The sequence below is a fragment of the Anomalospiza imberbis genome, chromosome 5 (genome assembly GCF_031753505.1).
Source record: "Anomalospiza imberbis isolate Cuckoo-Finch-1a 21T00152 chromosome 5, ASM3175350v1, whole genome shotgun sequence".
Taxonomy (NCBI): Eukaryota; Metazoa; Chordata; class Aves; order Passeriformes; family Viduidae; genus Anomalospiza; species Anomalospiza imberbis.
In genome coordinates, this window is record NC_089685.1 from 15601620 (window position 1) to 15624385 (window position 22766).

The 22766-nt window shown below is 33.8% G+C and overlaps 1 protein-coding gene across 1 annotated transcript in view; it reads left to right on the top strand.

Annotated features, from left to right (window-relative positions):
- TBC1D22A (TBC1 domain family member 22A) overlaps positions 1-22766 on the top strand; it is a 136447-nt gene that overhangs the window by 92709 nt on the left and 20972 nt on the right. Inside the window, exon 12 of the mRNA XM_068189759.1 lies at positions 15389-15484. Coding sequence (XP_068045860.1) covers positions 15389-15484 — 96 coding nt within the window. The remainder of the gene's footprint in view (positions 1-15388; positions 15485-22766) is intronic.

Here is a 22766-nt window from a genome sequence, read left to right on the forward strand (position 1 = left end):
TAAGAAGAACTGAGTATTAATAGACGAGACATTCTGTGTAGAAAATTCTGAGTCTTTCTCACTAGTAGCATAATCATTCCACTCATCCTTTTCCTCTGACAAATGGAACACAATTGATGCCAGTTGTCTGTTAATTGCATCCTTTTTATCAGTTTCCAACTCTTTCTATTAAACTGTGATATGCTCTATTTAGTATATTATTCTGTAGATTTGTTTCTTAGCATTCCCACTCAGCAGACATTTATTTTTGTCATGCCTGTGTTTCTCTGTGAGAGTGAGGGAGTGTGAAAGAAGGTGTTGAGCAGTGTCAGATGAAGCTCATTGCTATTCTAGCAGCATGACTGTGCTCCTTTAGGAGGGCATTCAATCCTTGGCATTCATTCCCTCACACTGATGTGATAACAGAATAAAAGAGCTTTACAGCTGATTGAAGTCAAGTAGTAGAGCCATTGTAAAGGCTCACAAGAAGATTACTGATGAATACCATTACTGCTGGAGGTTGGACTAGCAATTGTGCATGTCCATGCTTTCTTAAAGAGATTGAAAAATGGAAGAGAGCATGTGGTAATAATTCTGAATTAGCTATGCTTTCCTTTCCTAGAGGGAAGATGGGGCTGTCCATTTGACTTAAGAGTACTAAGAATTATGTCATAAATATTTGCCAAGTTCTGAGAAATCTTCATTTTTAAGTGGTAATTGGAGTTGTGGCTGTATTAGTTCTCTATTTTTGAATATCAGAATACAGAAAATTTGATATTCTTCTTTAGTCTGGAGTCAAAAGGTGTTTGGCCACTTCAGGTATTAATGGAAATGCATAGTTTTTCCCATCTTTCACACTGCAACATTCTCGTTTTTCTTATGACAGGAGACAGCTTGAAAGCTTTGAATTTATTGCAGTACATGGAACAGTCTTTGCTTATAAATGAAACAGATGACTGAGATAAAATCAAAGGCTCTTCTGTGGTCTAGTTTGGCTGAACATTTTTGAAACTAAGATAGTTTGTGTCTGATTGTTTTTCCCTGCAGAGAGGGGGTGTATGGGAAAACATTGCATGAAATTCCCAGTCTGATTTATTTTTTCTGTTACACTTTTAAGTAATGAAGAAATAGGAGATAAATAAAACTTTGCAAGAAGACTTTAATGTGCAAGAGAATAGTTCATAACTACATGTACTAGCTCTGACAAGATGCTGGATGCTCTATAAAACCTCAGGTTGGCCTTAGCTGTGGTTCAGTCCATGACTATATGTGAGAATGTGTTTCAAAAGAATGTTTGCGATCCAGACCAAACCACAGTAGGTGTGTCATTCAGAAATGACTTTCTGAATCCTACAAAACTCCTCAGAGGCCTCTACAAGATTCTTTTCATCCAGCTCTGTTTACCATCTGATCCTCTCGTCAGTCTTTATGGCTCTGGTTGGTGTTCTTTGCTGTAATTTTTCACTGGTGTTCACTGTCATCCCTGGAATTTTCAATTCATCTGAAGAGAAGCTCCTAAGTCATCTCACTTTTCCTGTGGAGACATCATTCTGACCTCCTGTTTCTGTTTTTGAAAAGGAATACAACCCCCACAAACTGAGATCAAATACTTTTTTACAATTCTCTTCAATTGCATAATCATAAATATCCATAGGATTGCTGTACATTGGATCACATAACCTTTAATACATATTCCATTGCTTTTGGTAGATTAGAACAATTGCATGCTGTGATTATTTTTTGTCCTCTATCTGTCTTTGAGAACAATAGCAGAAAGTCCTTAGATTATGTTGATAGGTCTGAATGAAAAAGATATTGTGAAAAGTAATAAATGGAAATTATGCCTCCAACTTCTATTTGCTCTGAATTTGTTTCTAATGGAACTTTTACAAAACACAATAAACAGTATTGAAAATGCAAGTTTTATGTAGTGACTTAGGAAATAGTAATAATACCTTGAATAAGCTAAATAGATACTAATAGCTATACAGCAGGTTTTTTGCATTCTAGGCAGAAATTAATATTTTGGAGAGGAAACATGGTCTAGTAGATAAGACAATAGAAATAACAGTTGAAATACTTATGCTTTCTTGCTTTTTCATTTAAATACAGTCAGATTTTCTTTCTTTCTTGCAAAAAGTTGTGGATGAAAATTTCCAGATAACATCGCCTACTGTTTCCTTTCTTGTAAAAGAACAGACTTTGTGAAAGTTTTATATAAATTATTAAATACAAATCAGCTTAACAAAGACTGTATCTTCTGATTATCCTTTAATAAATTCTCTTGTTGCTGAAAAAAAGTCTTGTACATTGTGCTCAAAAAGGTCCACAAAACTAATAGTAGCATTTTCATGATTGAGCCTTTAAATTCTGATAATCTTCCTGTTTGTTAATTGTCACATTAATAAACAGGTTTTCTTCATTGTAATGGGATTCTTTCCTTGTTAATATTAATTTATCAAGACTGGGGAAAATCAGTGTCTTAATGGGAGAACAAATCAATCTGTCTTTTCTGAGAAGTATAAACAACTTTCATTAGTGATACTTTTTTAAAGCTTAGGTTGCAGACAGAGAAAAGTTGTCTCTTAAGTATGTTTTGACTTTATTTTAATATTTAAGAAAATAATATTTTCTGGCGGTTATGTGCTTTTGGTTTGTCTTTAAACAAGCCAACACCTGCTTTTTAGTAAAGCATTTTCGTAATTAAAAATAACAATTTTGTTCACTTTTCCATAAGGTACAACTTGAAACGTTTTGTTTCATGATACTGTACGACTTTTGCAGTTAAGTATTTAAGTCCAGACTAAATGTTTGTATGATTGCAGTGTATTTTTTTCAAGTTTTAAGTGTGATTATTAATATGATCTTATGATTTATATGATGATTAATACACTATGTAAATTAAGTGTATGGTAAAGAGATTTTTGGTTTTCTGACTTTTAGATTCTCTTCTTCTTTGGTATTGAGTCCCATTTCATTACACATGCACTCTTCATGGCTTTTATTCTATCTGGGCTATGACTTATTTTTTCCTTATTTTTCTTTTTGTTTTAAATTCTTTTTCTCTCTGGTTCAGTACCCATTATGGAAACAGAACTATATTGTTTGGTTCTTCCCTGTAGGCTGCCACTGAGCAGTGCTGACAACCTTTGTTCCCCACCTGTTTCCATAGTAGCAGCACCTTGTTTTTGAGAAGTGATTATTAATTTGGTTTATTGTTTAAGTGCCCAGGGATGCAGTGAATTTTCACAGCCTTCAAAAGCTTTAGTGGGATAACATGGAAAATAAACAGCCCTTGGAATGTTCCTGATACAGTTCTTGCTGTCTGAAAGTTATGAGGCAAATGCAGATTCTTGAAAGGTGGCCAGGATCCATCTTCAGTAGCTCATCACTAGTCTGAAGGATTGTGAAACTTCTGGAATGAGTTAGTAGTTTGCCACCTCTGTTTCTGTCACTGTGCCTGGGTGCATGGCTCTGGGAGTCTCTTCAGTGTATAAATTCTCAGTATAACTTTGTGTGAGCTGATAGCTTTGCTTTGCAGCTCATTTTGCACATTGCTTGTTTCAAACATGTTTCTTTCAGCTATGCACACTGTGCTGCTTTTGTTTTGGCTGGAATGACCTACAGATGTTAGTGTGTGGTGAGCTTCATCTTTCCATAGAGCCATTCTGTAATGGCAGAGATTTTATACCAGTAAGTTTTTAATGCTATCCTAAAAAACAAGGTGTACAGAAAACAGTTTTCCAAAATGGTATTGGATGATTGGTATTGATTATCATAAAATCTCTGCTTTGTTTTTTTTTTTTTTTTTTGTAAGGTATCAAATTGCATTAAATATAGTTTATTTTTTATTTAATTTTTTTTTATCCTTTGCTATTGTGATATTGATTTAGGGTGCTTTGGAATCAAGAAATCACTATATACACAAAGTAACAGAGTAAGCGATGTTAAGAATCTTGTAGCTATGTACCAACTGAAGTCATATTTGCAGTTTACATTATTTGTGAGATATGAAAACCTTGACATTAACTTACATTTATGCTTGAACATACAGCTTTACGTCCTTCTTTCCAGCATTTTGGGATATGTTGGTCAGATTTTAAAGTTTAAAAGTTCAGAGTCTTCAGCCTTCATTGCTATAAGCAAAATCATATGAGAAAAATCAGTTGGAATAATTCGAAAAATATTATAAAGCTGAAGGAGAGATACAGTTAACAATTACATTTTGATGCTACATCCTTTAATAAGCAAATATTTTAGTTCACACCTTGGGTAGATAATATTTTATTTGGTTTCTGTTTTAATTTTCTAGAGGCTGAGTTGTTACTGTGGAGCATATTTGTTTGTTTTTTTCACATTCATTTGGTTGATAAAATTCATCTTGAAGCCTGGCAGCCTAATTTTTTTATGATTTTTTTTTTTTGTTGCCTGTTACAACTTAATAAGAGAGATTTAAAGAAAATTGTATGTATTTTTTTTCTTTTATGATAGTAGAAAATAAATCCAGAAAGTGCCATTTATAACCTCACTATGTACTCTTTTAAAGTCTTAAATAAAATAAATAAGCAAAATGATTCTGAAAATTTGGAGAGATGCTTGGGAATCTAATGCAGTGTCCAGGCTGTTTCAGTTGGACTAGTATTGTCCTTTTGATGTATTTGGTCAATATTTTTTGATTGAAAGGAATTCGCAGAACTACTATACTAGATGTTATACTGTGAACTTCAGCTGAAGATTCTGTGTTTGGTCAAAAGAAACAGCCAGAAAGCTTTTCTTTGGATCAAAGCTGTTCTCCTGATTTGAGCTGCTTAAGGGTGGGGGTAGTGCTTAGGGCACTCTTGTTTGCTTTGTCTTCTGTTGGAAGAGTCTCAAGCTCCTGGTACTGAAGACTCAGTCCTTCCAATGTCAGCATGGATTAGTGGAGTGTTGCTCACAAAAGCTGATGGAAAGAAAACAGCAAGTCATGTTTGTTGACAACAGTAAGAGATTTGAGTACCTTAAACTTCACAGTCATGTGATGTCATGTCAAACAGGAAAAACATGAAGCTGTGCAGGTTACGCCAGGCTTTCAGTACTGGAAAAGCTGTTGAAGAGCAAGAGCATTTTAAGCCCTTGTGTGGTATTTGTGATGGAGTAAGGTTTTCTAGAAAAACCCCCAATGCATTATTGGTAATACTAGAATTAATGAAGTTGCATGTAGGGGATAATACCTTGAAATATGCCTCACTTTTTGCCACTTTTTTCTTCATTTACACTGCTACTGGATATTCTTGTAGGAGCTTTTCTAAGGAAGTGGCTGCTAGGAAAGCATTGATGGATAGTGTCTGATACACCTTAGATGGAGAAAAGTATAATAGTGTTACTGTTGTAATAATCTCATAATTGCTCAGGGCTCTTTAGGGTCAACATAAAATTTTGTTTTTCAGAGATAAAAATAGTAGCATCAGAGGTAACCTCCAGAGAATCTTGATAAAGCAACAACTCTACAGGTCTTGCCATTCCCAATGAGTCTTTTGCTTTATGCTGCTGTCTTCAATCAGTGGTCTGGTGTGAAGACTTATTATTAAAGCAGACTTTATCTTGATCTGCAGTTGATTGTCAGCAGAAGAAGATTTAAATCAAAGAAGAAGATTTAAATCAAAGATCTTACCTTGGTTCAGTATCCTGAAAGATACTTAAGTTCTGAGCAGGGTGTGGCATCTATGGAGTCATTTAGCATCCTCAGAACTGTAGTGTTATTCTCGGGAAATATTTTTGCTCAATCTAATACAGGCAGTCATATTTAGTAGATGTGGTCTCTCATTCTCACCAGAGTTCAGCAAAGCTGCACCTGATCATCATTATTAATTCTTTGTGTGCTAAGCAGTTGGTGGATGGGAATAGAAGTGGTCTGAAGAGTAGTTCTTGGATTAGCTTGGTGAGTCTTTTGTATTAACAAAAGGAGCAGCTAGTCTTATTCATCCCAACAAGATCAAACTCCTGGTTATAGCTATCAAGTATTTAATGAATTTACTTAAAATTCATGCATTATTAACATTTCCAGCTGTGATATTGAGTGACTAGCAATTTTCAGATACTTGGAATGAATAATGGTCTTGGCTTTTCAGTTGCTTTTCACATAAGCCCTTTTATAAACCTGCAGTTTAGCACCATCATGACTATAGAGCGTCTGTGCTGGATGTAGCTGAAGAGCTGTTGAGTAATGTTTTCAGATGTTGTGCTTTTCTTTAATCAGACAAGATGTTGCTGCATTCCGCAACTGCCTACTTTAGTTTCAATGGCATTATTAGTTTGTTTTAATGGAAGCTGAATGAAATGTGAAGCATGCAGACCAAGGAATGTTGTAAGCAGTCATATGGTCACAAAAAGCTTGATATAATTAAGTCATCATCACAAAGCAAGATTGAACATTCAGGCAAATTGCCATCCTTAAGTAGAGACTGATTCAGATAGTGTTGCTGTGCAATGAAAGTGTTTTCATGAATAAGATTTTTGCAGGACAGCAAATGAAGGAAAATACCAGTCCCAGCTATTTCCTAGCCTCTAATAGGAATAATGGTGATCAGAAATTAAGGATTTTGTTGCTTGTTCCTTGTTTTGGTGAATGTGGTTTTATGTGGTTTAATGATGGGAGAAGGGGAAGCAGCCAGTGATTTGTCTTGAGTATCTTGGTAATGGTTGTGTTAGAAGGTTGGATGATGTTCTTGATGCTGTTATGGCATGCCTAAACTTGTTAGCTTAGAAAACAGGGAAGGAAGGTAATATCTCATGCTTATTACTAAATATATTTTTGGTATTTCTGCTTATCATCGTAGTTAACAAGACCACCTATTACAAAAAATGTGACTGAACATGTGACATATTTGTTCATTCTCAGCTCCTATGGCATGTTCCTTGAGAGAAGGAAAAAGCTTTGGAAATAGTTTGCTTGAAAATTTATTTGTTGTCATTATTAAGAAGAAAATAGGTTATTCTTAGAACAGACAAGGTTCTGGTATAAATGTCAATCTAATCAGAAATCTTCACAAAACTTTTAGATTACATTGATGTAATCATCCCCCAATTTACAGAAGTAGGAATTTGGGGATTGTAGAGTTTTTATTTACTGAACAAGAATTCAACAATATCTTTGTTGGATTGTTTTATATACTTTTCTCAAATGACCTGTAATATTTAATTTAAGAGTTCATTGTAATCCAACCACCAACTTTGTCCAGAAAGGCACAAGAGAATCTCATTATCTGGAAGTGACATATGTAGCCTAAAACATTTTTCATGAGAGGATTTCTTTGAATTACTTGTTGGCAGTGTGTCATTAAGCACTTTCTTGTTATTTGATGAGAAGTTGGAATATGCAACCATTATTTTTTAATACTGTTACTTAGATTTTGCTTTAGTCTTTCAGTATAAATATGTGATATATATGTGTAGAGGTATTCTCACTATTTTCAGTTGTGAAATGGTAGACTAGCACTTCCTACTTTCTGTGGGTCTGCCTTGAAATATTCATTTGATAACTTTTATGAAAGCTAATAATATGATAAAGCTAAAGCAAATTAATTAAACAATGATACAACTATTATACAGTTATTTCAGTGTCTTTGAAATCCATGGACTAAAAGCTCTAATGACTGTCTCAAGCATGTATTTCAGTAGATTTGATAACCCACGAATATCTGCAGAAAAGGATATCACTGTGCTCTTTTTAATGAACTAACAATTTCATACCAAAAATTCAGCAGTACCTCTGTTTAGAATAAAGGGATACATGTAAATGAGGCTACTGCAGAAATTATATTTAAACAATGCTGACAGTTCTTCTAATGTGCCCATTAATTAATTTCCCAGTATCACGGTTCTCTGGGAATGAACTGTAAAAATAATTAAAATTATACATGAGGTAAATAATTCTGAAATTCAAAAGGTGAAATAGGGAATTAGTTTAGAAAATATTAGGCACGCTGCTTATTTGTGCTCATTTGCCTTTTAAAAGCAGGTTGGAAGCGTGGAAGATTTTGGTTCACGTGATCTGCTGAAGTTCTCACAGGTGGAAAAGTTGCCATATTCTTTTTTTGATTGTGCTTGTTCCTATATCAAATCAGTAGTTTGCTTAGAGCAGGTTGGCATTTATGTAAAGATATTTTGCCTTGCAGCAAAGTACTTCAGAATTAAATCAGTTGCAGCTGATCATATTTATTAACGATCTGGATTTAGTTTGTGCTTTTTAAGTTAAATCATACTTTTAAATGGAATTCTGTGACTAAAAGCAATGTTGATTTTAGTGTGACACAGCTTTGCTTTTTTTCCCACTGCATTTTTGGCCAGCTAATTGGTGTCAAGTCTCAACTTGAGACAGAATTTGGATGTTTAAATACAAATTAAATTAGTGATTTCAGATAGAACGAATGGGGTTTTAATTAGAAGAAAACTTCAAAACAAATTTCTTTCCAGCCAGACAGTCATGTCTAAATAATTGAAGCCCAGCTTTCAGCCTAGCATAAAATATAAGAAGTTTTTGCAATACATATTCTTTCTATCATTGAATGGTGAAACAAAGATAAAATCTAAATTTTGGTGTCCCAAATGTGCATGCCTTTGAAAATATTTTTTCTGGATGTTTTTAGTTAAATCTGCCATGTAACCTATTAAAAAAGAAATAACCTGCAGGTTTTAGAAAGTTTTTTCTGTGACTTCACCTATGCTGGGGAGGCAGCTAGCTGGTTACTTCTGGGTTTATCCTTATCTTATTGCTCCTCAGACTTTTCATTACAACGTAGTACTTCCATAATTTCACATCTGCAAGAGGGATTTTAAATTCAGGTGAGGCAATCTCAGCAAATTAAAGACACAAAGTGAATTTTCTGGGAAATAGCTAGAGGGTTAGACTTTTCAAGCATGTAGAAGTTTTTGAAAAGGCTGTTGGTAGTCTTGTCTTCTCATACGCTCTTAAGGCTTGTGTGATCTGTCTGCCTAAGCCTTTTCTGAGGAAAAGACTCAGGACTAAGGTGTGTAGGGAAGTATATGCTTCACCTTTATATACATGAGAAACAGAATGAATTGTATGCTTGTATTTCATGCTGTTAGAGAAGGTAAATGACGTAGTGGTGTTTGGTGTTAATTACACAGAGATTAGCTACTTTGAGTCATTACACTATGTCATGGTTTGGTAAGATAATTAGGAACCATATTAATGACTCTAACCTAAATAGTTTGTTTTTTAATACATCAGCTATGGTGAACAAAGAAAATATAGCTGTAAGTAATCAACTGCTCTCTAAAACATAAACAGTGTAAATTATCTTTTGTTATTAATGTGGGCTTATAATGCTATGTGGCTCCTACTTGTTAATGCACTGAAACCAACCTGGAAGAGTTTCATTAGTTCTTGCTGCTGGTTCTTCTGTTCTCATTGACAATCTAATTACTTGCAGAAAGTAATTTTTTTGTTCCTACTTGAGAAACAAAATGTAAAATATGTATATTAGATTGGGGTTTTATATACAGCCCTCACTATTGTTATCTAAAATCACAGTGGTTGATCTATCACTGGCAGAATTCATGCTCACATTGCCACATCCCTGTTTTGCTATGTTTTATGTAGTTATAACTTCTAGGTAAAATGGAAGTTGTTTGCCTTTTCAATTTGTAGAAATTCAAAGCAGTAGATTAGTAAGAGTTTCTCCAGCAAGTACAAAGAACAACTAATGATCACTCTTCACTACAGATAACAAAAGGCTTATTAACATGGGAAATTAGAGAAAACAAATAATGTTTTCTGATAGTCTCACTATCCCTAATGCTTCTGTGTCTAAGTTCTTTTCAAAATAATGTTAGAAATAAGTATTGCAGAGTGTTCCCCTTGTGTAGAGTCCAGCATCTTCTTGCATTTGTATCCAAGGCATTTTTCAAGAAAACTGCTTTCCTCCACTTTCTTCTGTCAATACGCAATTCAGCAAGAAAAGGCTTTAAGGGAGCTGCATAAGAGGCTCAATTCCTTTGCTAAGATCTAGCTACACTCCTGTGTGCAAAGGTAATAAACCACCACACAAGAGGAGGAAAAATAGCTGTAAAAGATGACAGTTCAGTGTTGGATGTGAAAGCATTTCATTGAGTGAGAACCACTTGACATCCTAGTCATGACTGAACTCTTTAAAAACTTCATGGTGAATTCTTTAAAAGAACCAAATGAGAAACATTGATTTTTGCTTTCCACCACAGTTTATTCTGGAAAAGCTAGGACAAAAAAGTCAAATACACACTTTGTTAGTTATTTTTCTAATCTATTTGAATTGAGCATGTTAGCAAGTGAAGAGGGCAGTAATTTAAACTCCATTCTGAAAATACAAGATCATGTGGAAATTTATATGAAAGATGCTCAATAAAACTAAATTATTAGTTCAAGAGTGCATAAATTGGGTAAATAGTAATTATCACTACCAAGCAGTTATATTTGACATTGATTCATAGTCTTAACATGAATTTTGTGTGAGATATGGAGCATTCCAACAGGGCAAGGAATTGATCAAAAAGAATTCCAGCAGTGGTCTGTTTTCTTTGTGACTGGGATTTCACAACAGAGGTTTATATCACAAGTCATATTTTAGGAATTGTTGCCATGTTGTTGGTGACTAGATCAGAGAGGCCAATGACTAAATTTTTGTGAAAACTGATCTTCACCTCGTTTTCAGCATAAACTTGCCAAATCTAATGAATGATTTTGTGATAAGTAATTTTTTTGAACATGCCTAGCAGAAATAGGGAATGTGAACACAGTTCTTGTAACATTTTTTTTTAAATAGCTCTTCTATATAAGGGATTTAATGAACTGTAAGGGTTGAGATATTTGCATAGTTTTTTGGCTGTGACAGATATTTCTAGTTTGATGTTATGACTGGGAAATGTTACTTTCCATTAAATATTTTGAAATGCTATGAAATGTGTTTGGATCAGATTTTCTTTTATGCAAAGATCAAACCTGCCCAAAAATTTTCATGTTAATTGATGGATGTTTGCATTAGAAGCAGCTGCTTGTAGGCCTTACCTATATGTTAGGTTTTGTTTGTTTCTTTTTTTTTTTTTTTTTTAAAGCATAAAAGATCCAACTTTGTTGCTTAGACAAGTGCTCTTAGTCACTTACTGCTTTTAGGATCATCCTCTTGGGAATAGGCATAGCGAAGCAAAAACAATGATACAAGACAATCCAAAAATGTGCAAACGCAGCAAAAGTGTTGTTAATAGGTATTTTTGCATATTACTGTAAAAAAAACCTAATATGTATAATAATTAAAATTTTTAGCACTTTTAGAATAATTGAAATTTCATTTTATAACTGACTGGAAAACTGGCACGCAGAGAAGGTTATGATTCCACATGAGCTGGTGGGCTGCTGTATGCAATAAAAATGCTGGCAGTCTGCAAAGTATTCCAGTATATTTTAGAATGCCAAGATTAAGGTGACTTAGCTCAGTGTTCTCTAAACTTGATTGTAATATTCTTTCATCATGTCTAATTTTGTCATTTTAAGAAAGTGTTGACATGATTTTTCTTGGGGAAAATCACACCTCACACATCAGACTCTCACCTTGAGAGCCAGTGAACGCATGTACCAGGTTGATGTAGAATATTGAAAACATTGAAGAGGATTCTTCACTTAAGGTTATTAAAGAAGAATCACAGCTATGGGATTCAAGGGAATGGCCTGGTATTAATATTAATAACTGCCTGAAAGATAGAAAACAAATGTTAAGAACAAGCAGGAAAGTTTCAAAATTAAAGGAAATAACCTGTAATTCTTTTGCAATTTGTCATGAGGTTTAAGCTCTTTCTGCTGAAGAGATTAAAAAGGGATAGAAGAGCAACTGAGACAGCAAAGTTTGCTGACAACACCATGTTACTAAGAGTAGTAAAGGTAAGAGGTGGACAGCAAAGAGTCACAGGACTTCATGTTTCTGTTAAACATGTTAGCTTGGTATAAATAACAGGTGAAATTTGGTGTGGACTAAATAAAGTGAAATAAAGTGATTTTGTGTGTTTGGACCAATCCTAGCTTTACTGGTATAACTCTGGGCTTCAAGGTAGCTTCCTACAGTCAAGCACAAGAGGAAAATACAAACTCAGTAGCAGTCAAGAACAGAAAAAATTAAAAAAACCCAAAGATTTGGAATTACTGGAAAAGGTAGGGAGAACAAAATATCATTATGAGCACTGTGAGAGTTAATGTTCTTTTTGCAGCTTACATGCTATACACAGTTCAGGCCCTATTTCAGAATGAGAAAACTTACAGGAAAGGATGATTAAGAAGGGTGAGCAATGGGGGTGGAACTGGTGCATGAGGAACGGTGGAATAGTCTGCAAAAGAGAAGGAAATATGAATGGATTGCAGAAAGTGAAGAGGAAGTGATTCATACTCTTTTACTGCAAATATCTGAACTACTTTGAATGAAACTAGCAGGTTTAAACCATTCATACTATGTGGCATGCACTTGTGTTTTGGTTTTCTTTGTTCCAGGACTTGGTGATTTACCAAAAAGCTTACAGTTGCAAAAAGAGTTAGAATGTTAAGACAAATCCATTAACTCCTATTAAATGGAGCTATTTTGCAGCTTCTCTTAGGACATCTCTGAACAGGAAACCTTTGAAACTTGGAGTATTCTGGGGAGGTACTGCTATATCTTGCACTCCTATACTCCTATACTCCTGATTAGAGTATAGGAGTATATATACTCCTATACTCTAATCAGGTCATTCCTGATTAGAGGCTCATTACTGTCATGGACCCTCTGATGTGTTCTTGCTGTATTTCTTCTCAGACTGGAACTCTTGAGTCTGTTTTGACAGTGAATTGAGTCTGAGCCTAGGAAGTCAAGGCTCCTGGCTGATGAAAAATGCAAAAGTTGGAGAAGCAGCCAGCATATTCCACTTTTCATGATGTTTGTGTGTTGGCTTCTTTCTCTTTTTCTGCTGTAGATTGCTTGGATATTTTGGCAAAAATTATTTAAATTTCTTTTCACCTAAACTATCTGCTCTTTGTAATGTGGTAGAAATGGAGTTGCTTAAGGTTGCTTTATTCATGTGTAATTATTGAGTGTTTGGAAGTCATTATGTATGAGCTATTACTTGAGTATGAAATGTGGTTTAATACCTAACCCTGACAAAATTTCATAGCTTTAATCATTCTGAGTATGTAAACAATAATATTCTTATATCTCTAGAAATACAAACATACAATAAAACTTGTATAAAAATGCAAATATAATAGCATGATGTCTTACACTCCCTAAATATTGAAGTATCTAGGGTGGAAGGCTGCTTAGACTAATCACTGACAAGACAATAATTAGCCTAGCCATACAACAAAATTTGTATTCTTTTGATGGTTGTCTAATTCAAAAAGTTTGGGGAGTGCAGTTCAAAGTATGCCTTTCATTTCAGCTGCAGAGAAGATCCAGCATTTGCAGGGCAATGAAATATTTGTGATGTTAACAATCTAAATGATTTTTATTGATAATGACAGATGGGTCTTAGATAATTTGCTCAGGGTCATCTGTAATATGTTCAGAATAAGTCTTCTGGAAGGTTGTACATCTGCCTTGAGATTTTTTTCTGAAATATTTAAATCAAGGTCATTGTTTATACTTGATTTTAAATAGCTTTTAGCTGGTAGTCTGCATTTCTGTACATTTAGAGATCAAACTGTTTGTAACTTCAAAAGCTGCAAATGGAAAAGTATAATAGGTATCAGGTGTTAGAAAAGGCAATTATGCATTAGCTGTTTTACTCAATTTCTAAAACTGTCTAAAACTATCCATTGAAAATACTTTGTGCCTAGACTTATCTCTGAAGCATGATGAATTTTTAAATCTGTGGGGGATATGCATTTTTTCTTTAATGAATTGCATTTTTAAACCTATTTTGTTTCATTTAAAGGAGCTTCATTTTGAAGAAACTTTTATTGGTGAAAAAAACCCACAAGAAAAATCACAAGACAAAGTACAAGTTTTTATACATGTCCAGATAATTTTTCTACAATTCCTTAAAAGTATTTCCAAAATTAGCTTATTCTTATTTTCAGTTCCATGTACACTTTTAAACTTAAAAGCTTCCCTCCAAATAATTGGTATTGTCTCTTTTCTGGAACCATACTTATTTGGTGGACCAGATGGTCTGTAGTTTCTGTAGCTCTTAACAAGGTGTTTTACAAACCTCTTGTAGCACACTCTGCTCTTTTATCAGTCAAGGATCGAGGAGAAGGACAAGTAGTAGTAGGAGAATATTTTTTCTTTGTCACTTGTTGTAGCTGGGAAGTTTATTTATTGCACAAATTTTAAATACCATGTTGTTCTAGGTTAAATAGCAATAAAATAGGTATTTTATGTTATGCTTTATGAAAGAAATTGTTTCAGTTCACTATACTTGAGCAGAACAATGTATTTTTCTAAAGAGTAAACTTCAGTTTTGAAATGACCAGCAAAGAATATGAAAAAACTTGTTATATTTTTAAATATTTTTATATTTTTATCTACTATAATTAGATCTTATAATTTATATAGATATCAGCATTTAAATATACCTCAATTTACCGGATTATGTAGTTTAACTTTATAATTATTATTTTCAAATTTTATTTTAATGAGATTTTACATAGCATTATTTCACAGTCATAACATTGATTATTTAATATCATAATTATTTTTTCAGTTCTTAGTGGTATAGAAAATAAAATCTGTGATTAATTTGATAATATGAGAAAACTTAGTGATGTCTTTTAAAGACCTCATAACAAAATTTTCTCAACTCTTATGTGAAATTATAAAATACTAATTTCTAGGGGGGGTTTTATAAAGAGATGGAATCTGCTGAGTTGAACCAGAACAGAAAGCTGCAGATCTGAATACAAAACTAACCTGTAAATGTTTCGTCTTATGAGTAAGTTTTCTTCCTATAGTGATAACATCTAATTCAGTTCAATATAATACATGTTTTTTTTTTTATTTTTACCATGCTTAATAATTTCCTATATCAAAATTTATACTTCAAAAGCTACTGCTAGTAGAAGAGTTGACTTAATAATGGAGATGGAACATATTCACACCACAGTGTTGAGCTGGACATTACAGTATTTCATACCAGATATAAGCTAATGGATAACACCAGAAATAGAAAACACATCAGTAAAGAATGAATTTAAATATGAGAAGTGGAAGCTGCCTCACCTCTGTCCCTGTTACAGATAATAGCAATGAATAGGTTTGGCATAAATTAAATGCAAGCATGTTTGTTACAAAGAGAGACAGATGTGGCTGACATTTGTAGTTCGAAGTAAATGTCATAAAAATACACTTGGGGCATATGGTGATCAAAAATATTTTATTTGTGTATTGAAAGGATGATCTCTTTTTATTTTTTCTAGTCTGAACCAGAGGGTTTTTCTCACTTCCACTTGTACGTCTGTGCTGCCTTCCTTGTCAGGTGGAGGAAAGAGATCCTGGAGGAGAAAGATTTTCAAGTAAGTGAAGAAGATATTTTTCAAGCACAGGGTGGCATTTCTTAGATTTACCTTCCTAACATTACTTGGGGATGAATTTAAGACAAAATAGGAGCAGCAAGACTGATGATATCTTACTGTTAGAGTTGCTCCAAAACTGTTAGACCTGAAGTGATGGACTATAAGCAGTAGGAGATGTGTTTTCTTTGTCCACTCTGGGAAAAAAAAAAAAAAAGCTGTTTTAACTGAGGCAGACTTTGAGAAGATGATTTCTGGGGATGCTGTTACCTTGATATTTTGCAGAGGTTTCTGAAAAGGTAAATTTTTTTAATCTTAAATGCATCACTGAAGAATTTATTTGTAATTTCTCATCTCTATAATACAACATTGTCTAGCAAGGTCATGTTAATTCTTTCAAAACAGCTGGGCAAACAGTCTTTTAAAATAAGGAGCCTGTTTTTCATTAGGAAGTAAAAGGACTTCAGGCCCCTCTGTTTCAAAACCTTACATTTTTCCAGCAAAAAGCATATCAGGAAGTTGTTTGTAAGAAGATTTGAATATGGTAGATAGGCGGATCATTTGCATACATCCATAGAAGTCCAATATTTTTGTGAACTGGTGACTGTTCACTTTTATTGAATTTTACCCTATGATACACGTTGAATGCCTAAAAGGCTTTAAAGTCTCCTTTGAAGGCTGAATGTGAATAGCTTGTGCTGGAAAGCCCCCACCATTGCCTACCCAGGGAAATGGCCCATTACCAGCTTATTTTCTCTCCAGCTGACTGAACTCTGTGGCCCTCTACAAATGAACCATTGTGCAAATTTGTGTATCACTTCAATCTATTTTATCTTCATGAAAGGATTTATTCAGAGCTGTCGTTGCCTGTCTTTGAAATGAATAAATCCCTAAAGGCACAACATAACAGCTTTAATTTCTACTACCTGCTAACACTATCAGATTTTCTCAATTTATGGTACTTTGTCAAAATCATCTCTAATGTTGGTATCCATACCTCTCGATTACAATTGTTCACCGTTAATCCTCCCCATTAAATTTTTCATGTTAATTTCCCACACCAGAGAGCGTAATTTTCCTCTCTCTACCAAATCTATTGCAACTATGCTTCAAGTAAATGATACCATGCTATAGTACTATGAAGGCTGGCTTTGTTCTCCTTACACACATTCAGATTTGTTTACTTATTTAATAATTAGGGTATTTCTGTGTGGTTTAATTTCTTTATAGGCCATGTGAACTAGAATATAAAGTACAGAAATCAGGAACACACTGGAATGCATTTATCACTCTGCTTTGGATTGCTTACAACATAGAAATGCAATTGTTAATTTTGAGGATCTGTAGATCCATGCTAGTTTTATCACCGTCATATGTTATTACTAAAAGCCTTGGCCTTCCTTATTGTGTAACATGACCTTTTAAAATGGCTGAAGTAAAGTATTATCAATTCTCTAAATGATACTTCTGTCCCACAGGCAAGAATAATATCCATTATTCTTCTGCTTTGTTAATAATAACTGTAGATCAGTGCCTAGTCTTCAAAGTAATAAGCACTTAAACTGCATTGGAAAATTGGGGAGTTCAGTATATGCTGTTTGGAGTGCTCTGATTGCATTGAATCCGCGTTATTGAGAAGTCACAGCTATAGTACAATTTGAACAGAAGTTTTTTGTTCCATAAACTGTATCAAGAATCACATGCATTCTGTAATTTCTCTTGCATCTAGCATGTGTTGAATCTGTTTTTCTGCATATGACAGGAATAAGGGAAGTCTCTCCTGTCAGTCAGAGGGCCTGGTTCTTTTCTACTAGCTATGAAAACTCCTCCTCTTCTTTTACATATCTGTTTGACCTCTTTCAGTAGAAATACAGACCTCACAGGAATTTTAAGTTGGAATCATTTCCCAAGAACATCAGATGTGGCACTGTGCCAGAAGAGACACTGAACAGATTTTGAATGAAAGTCCAATTTTAAAGGAATTGGTTTTGCAATACTTTTATTCTTATTATTTGATGAAGTATATTATCACTAATATTACAGACAGGATGACGATAGAAAATAGTCTTTGCTCTTAAGATACTTGTTTTCATTCTTTAAAGTATGTCTGAAACCAAGCAACTAGTAAAAATATGATTTTTATTCTTCCTGATATGAACAGATTAATTGACTTAGATACCAAATGTTCATCACTCAGACACACAATGTGTGTGACTTTAGTTTTGGGGACTTCTTTTGTGTATTGTCATGTAGCAGAGAAGTAAATTTTGAAATGAAAGAAGTTAGTCTGGACTCACACTATAGCGTGATACAACCTGAAATTTGCTTGACATTTGGTTTACATCTGTAGAATTAAATATTAAGAAATGAAGAGAAGTAAGTTTTGATAAGGGGAGGGTGGAAGAAATAAATGTTTCAACTCAGACCTCCAAATGTTCAAATGTTCTTGTGTATATATTATATGTACATGTATATATCTAAACAGGTGTATATAGACTTGGAAGATGGGCATATAAACCTGTGTTGATGCTTTGCCGTATTTTTCATGTTTCAAATAACATAATGAAATAATTTTTTGTAAGACAATAATCAAGTCATGATGATAGTTGTCCTCTTTTGAATCATTTGAGCAAGATACTGCTCTCACTGCCATTTATTTGGTTAAGTACAAAATATCAGATGGCTTTATTTTCCTAGGATTTTAAATCTGCTAATATTTTGTCCTACTTATTCAGTTACCTTTCTAGTAAGCTATAATCCCATTTTCAGATTTGCTGTTTAATGCAACAAGCCGTGTGATGCAATGCTATGTAAAGAGGACAAAAATTATTACATTCAGCAATTTTCAAATTCCCCAGAGTCACTTTTTGATAGCAGTGAAATTAAACTGACATGTTTTCAGGGAGATGTTTTAAATATTTCATGCCCATGTATAATACAAAGATTATTATTATGGAAAAGAGTGAGGGTTTTTTTAGTTTTCATTACAGCTTATTATTCTCTCTTGGTTCTCACTTCTAGAGAGTCCTCTTTATCTAGATAGGGTGCCCCACAAACCCAGGTACAGAGAGGAAGTTTGGATAGCTCTGTTACTCTATTCAGTTCAGATTAGCAGTTTATACTTCACATGTGGGGGAGCAGGGAACACAATGGCTAGGCAGCAAATGGCAGAAATTTTAATCCTGTTTTAGATTTTCCCTTGTAACCAGTGTGATATTTTATAGACTCAAACAGGTCATTCTTGGTTTCTGACATTTCTGCTGATGATAAGAATATTCTGTGTTAATTTACTGGCTCCATACTAGTGTCATACAAAAAAAAAAAAGGAAAAGAAAAATACTTTTTTTAATGTGATAAAGTATGCCTTTTGAATACAAAATGTGCAATTCATTTAGCTTACCTATCTAAGCTTAAGTAATTAAACGTGCAAGTAATGAAAACCTTTCTACTCATCAGCATGTCTCAGACTTTGGCTTGCTGTTACTCATTTTCTTAACTACAACCATAAATCCAAAATTCTAGAGAGGTGTGTATAGCTGATGCTGTTAAGTGATAAAATATTCATGTATGATTTTGAACAGATTTGGATTAAACTATTAATAGAAAATATGGCTACTGAGTTTACTGTTGGAATGTACAAGATGTCTGAAAGATTTTTACAGAAGACTTCAGGGACTAGACTCAACTTTTGAACTAAATATAAGCTAATGGAATTATAATTAAGTTAGTAATAGTTGAATTCATACTGGCTTATCTGTTAGATTTGTACTTTAATGAAGTTATCATTTTGTTGACATAGCTGAGCTACAAAAATATATTCAGTATGTTGTGGTAAGGAATCTGTCTTGCAGATCTTTTCTTATTCATGATTTTAAGATACAGACTTTTCTGTCTGTCCAAACGACATTTTCACCCATGCTGTCAGCAACTCACATCTTTATTACTGCATTGTCCTTTTCTTTGTCATTGACAAATGCATTTTTGCTCCAATTATATTCACCCAGACTGCCGAGAAGCTGTAAAGATAATTTTTCAGTCCATCATTTCTTCTTGCTTTCTTGCTCTGCATCTCCCTTAGCTCCCTCTTTTTTAGAGCACCAAGGAAAACTTAGACACTTTCTCTTTTGAGGCTTTTAATGGACTAATACTGACACCTTACATGGCATCTGAGATTCAGCAGTGAGATGCTGACTGCAGTCTATCAGCCCGTGATGACAGCTTCATCACCCACCTGCACTCCAAGAAAGCAGCAGTGCTATCTCCCACTTTGCCACCTTACTTAAATGCAGCATCTGATGCAGATATTCAGCTACTTTGCTCTAAGTCATTCTAAGTTCTGTTTTTTTGCTATGCCCAGAATAGATTTGACAGGTTGGCTGGAGTCTGTTAGTAGCACTTAGAGACACATTGATGAGTTTTGTGTTGCTTCTTTTTACTTTTCTTTGAATTTACTGTCTCTTACTTTACACTTGATCCATAAAATCTTCAGGATTAGTGACTGTGCTTTATTCTTATTTTTATCATATTTTAAATAATTATTATTTAATTATTATTTAATATATAGGAAGTAAGTCTTATTGACTTGCTTACCAAAATGAATGCACGCACAATTTTATGTTGTATTAGAATTTAGATAAATGCTGAATAACAAGATGCTTAGAAGACAAATTCATGTCTGCTGTCTATATAAGTAATGGGCTTTAGTTTAAAAAGTTTTATATTAATATTTTTCCTAGAAATTATTTACTGTAGAAACATGTCAGATATCAGAATTGTAATTTCATACTATCTTTTTACACTCAACTACAGTAATAGAGATTTCACTAGTCTTTTGTGATCTTTTCATAGTTTATGATTTACATTTTTAAAATTTACTTTTTCTGCCTGAAAATATAAGAGTGCCTACTTCATATCATATGAGGTGTAACTAATAAATCTATTTTAATTTAGCTTCTTGGTATGTACTGTGCTAAAAAATTAGTTTCCATTGCTCCTGCAGTAAAAGAAAAATGCTTTTTTCAATTAAAGAAAAAAAATTATATTTCTGAAAGGATTAGCTTTTTGAACAGAGGAATGTTTGCCCTCCTTCTCTCTAAGCTCTATGATTAGATGATTTTATGCCCTCATTCTTCTGTGTATGGAAGCTAAGAGGGTCTTTCCTGTGGATGTTCCAAAACTTGCAAAGAATTAAAAACTGTGAACATGGAAATCTTTCTAACTGTAAAGAGCCTGACTACTAACACTGCTGTGATTTTATTCCCTGCTGAGAGCACTTTTGGAAGATGTTCAATACATTGTAATGTGTTTCAAGAAACTGGAAGCTCTGCTGTTTTAGACTTCGAAAATCATAGCTGGCAACCTAATGTGAGATCACTTCTTCATCTCTGGGTACTGGTAGCAGTCAGCTGGGATTCAACACTCTTGAATCATTTATGTTCAGAAGAGCCAATTTGTAATAATAACATTGCTGACTTCACTTTTGCATGCAGAGCTTAATGAACAAAGAATGATGTGAGTGGTAATAGTTTAACTGCTCTGTTATCAACCCTGTTCAACTTTGTCAAAAGCTTCTGCATATTTTGATTGTCATGAATATCTTGATTTGGTCTCCACGTGTGAGTGTATTGTAAATTAAACAGAACGGTGCAAAGGTGTTTTATCGTTCAGTCTTAGAAGTACAGGTTTTGTCCCACAGAAATTATTATTGTAAAATTTTAATATTGAACTGAAATATAACAAATAGACTGCAGGCCATCCTTCTTTTAATACTGGTACTTGTCTCATACCAGGAGGAGAACTTGCCCTCTGTCAGGAAAGCAACTGGAAGATTCTGACCAGTTTATATGGTACACTAAAAATGGCTTAATAAGCATGAAAAAGGAAATAAAACTTGTAATGCTACCCTTACTTATCTCTTGCTGTATGGTTTTCCATTTTCTTTTGATTATACTGTAGGCCTAAGTTATACATTGTTCTCCCCCAAAGTTTGGCTTCAAATGTGTAAAGTGGAGAATGAAAATAGTTTAAAAAAAACAAACAAACCAACCAACCCCACTTTTGATTTATATCTTATATAGCTAGGAATGTGTGCATTTTTACTCCTAAATTCATTTATTTTTCTTTGTTTTGCTTGAGTTTCTGAGCCAAGAGCCTATAGTAATAATATATTACTCATGCCTGGCATGTTAAAAATAATATTTCATATACCACCAGTGATACAGGTAAATTTTGTAATATCTGAATTTGAAATCTGCTAGTTTCTGTTGCCCTCCTTCCATCTAGCTCTCTCCCAGAAGTCCTCCTTCCTTCTCAAGATATTTGGAACAGTGGCATATAGTAAAATTACTAGCTATAGTGCAATGATTTTGAATTGCAAGTAGCATAAATATATGTATTTGCTACTGAAACTCAGAAGTTATTCTGTGATATGATCTAGTCTAATATTATCAGATAAATCACAGCAGTCAGTGAGACCAAGCCCTGCTTTCCAAAGCACCTGAGGAAGAACGAAGAAATTTTCAAAATCCCTGCTGAAGGAGACTAGTTCCACAGGGCCAGCATACTGTATTGGTAGAAATTTTATTTGGGATGCAGCATGAAACATGGAAAACTGAAACCTTGCTTATAAGAAACAGGACAAGGATCTTCAGCTTTGGATATTGATATAAGTAGAATAATATTTTTAAAAATTTTTAAAGATCTTAATACTTTATAAATATTTCTAACTGTAATCTTTTTACAGAGTATTGAGATTTAGTAACTTCATTTTTGTCCTCACCTGTTTTAAGTGTAATTCCAAGGCACATGGCTTTTACAAAGTCACTTATTTCTCAGGAGTTTAACAAATCTGAAAATCAAGGTACTGGGAGATAGTAACAAGTGCCTTCTTCCCTAGCACACCATTTGAGAACATCTAAAAGGGAATTAGGTACTTCACTGTAAAAGCTGCAGTGGCTCTTTCTAGAGGAAATGTGTAAGATGTAAGAAGAGCACAGAGAATTGTTTTGAAGTGATGGCCAGCTACTTTTTCTTGAAAGTAGATGCTTGAAGAGCCAAGGTCTTAAGAACTTATGTCTCTTACTAGTACAGTTTGGAGATACATTTTGATTCATTGCACACAAGTGTCAGTTTGTAATACTCCCACATTTGCTTACTATTAAAAAAAAATACCAAAAGGGATAAAGTAATTTATAGTCCTCAGTAGTCTGTATTTTCTTCCATATAAATGTTCATGTCATTTGAAAAATTGCATTTCATCAGGTTTTTTTCTACAGTTAGTTTCAAA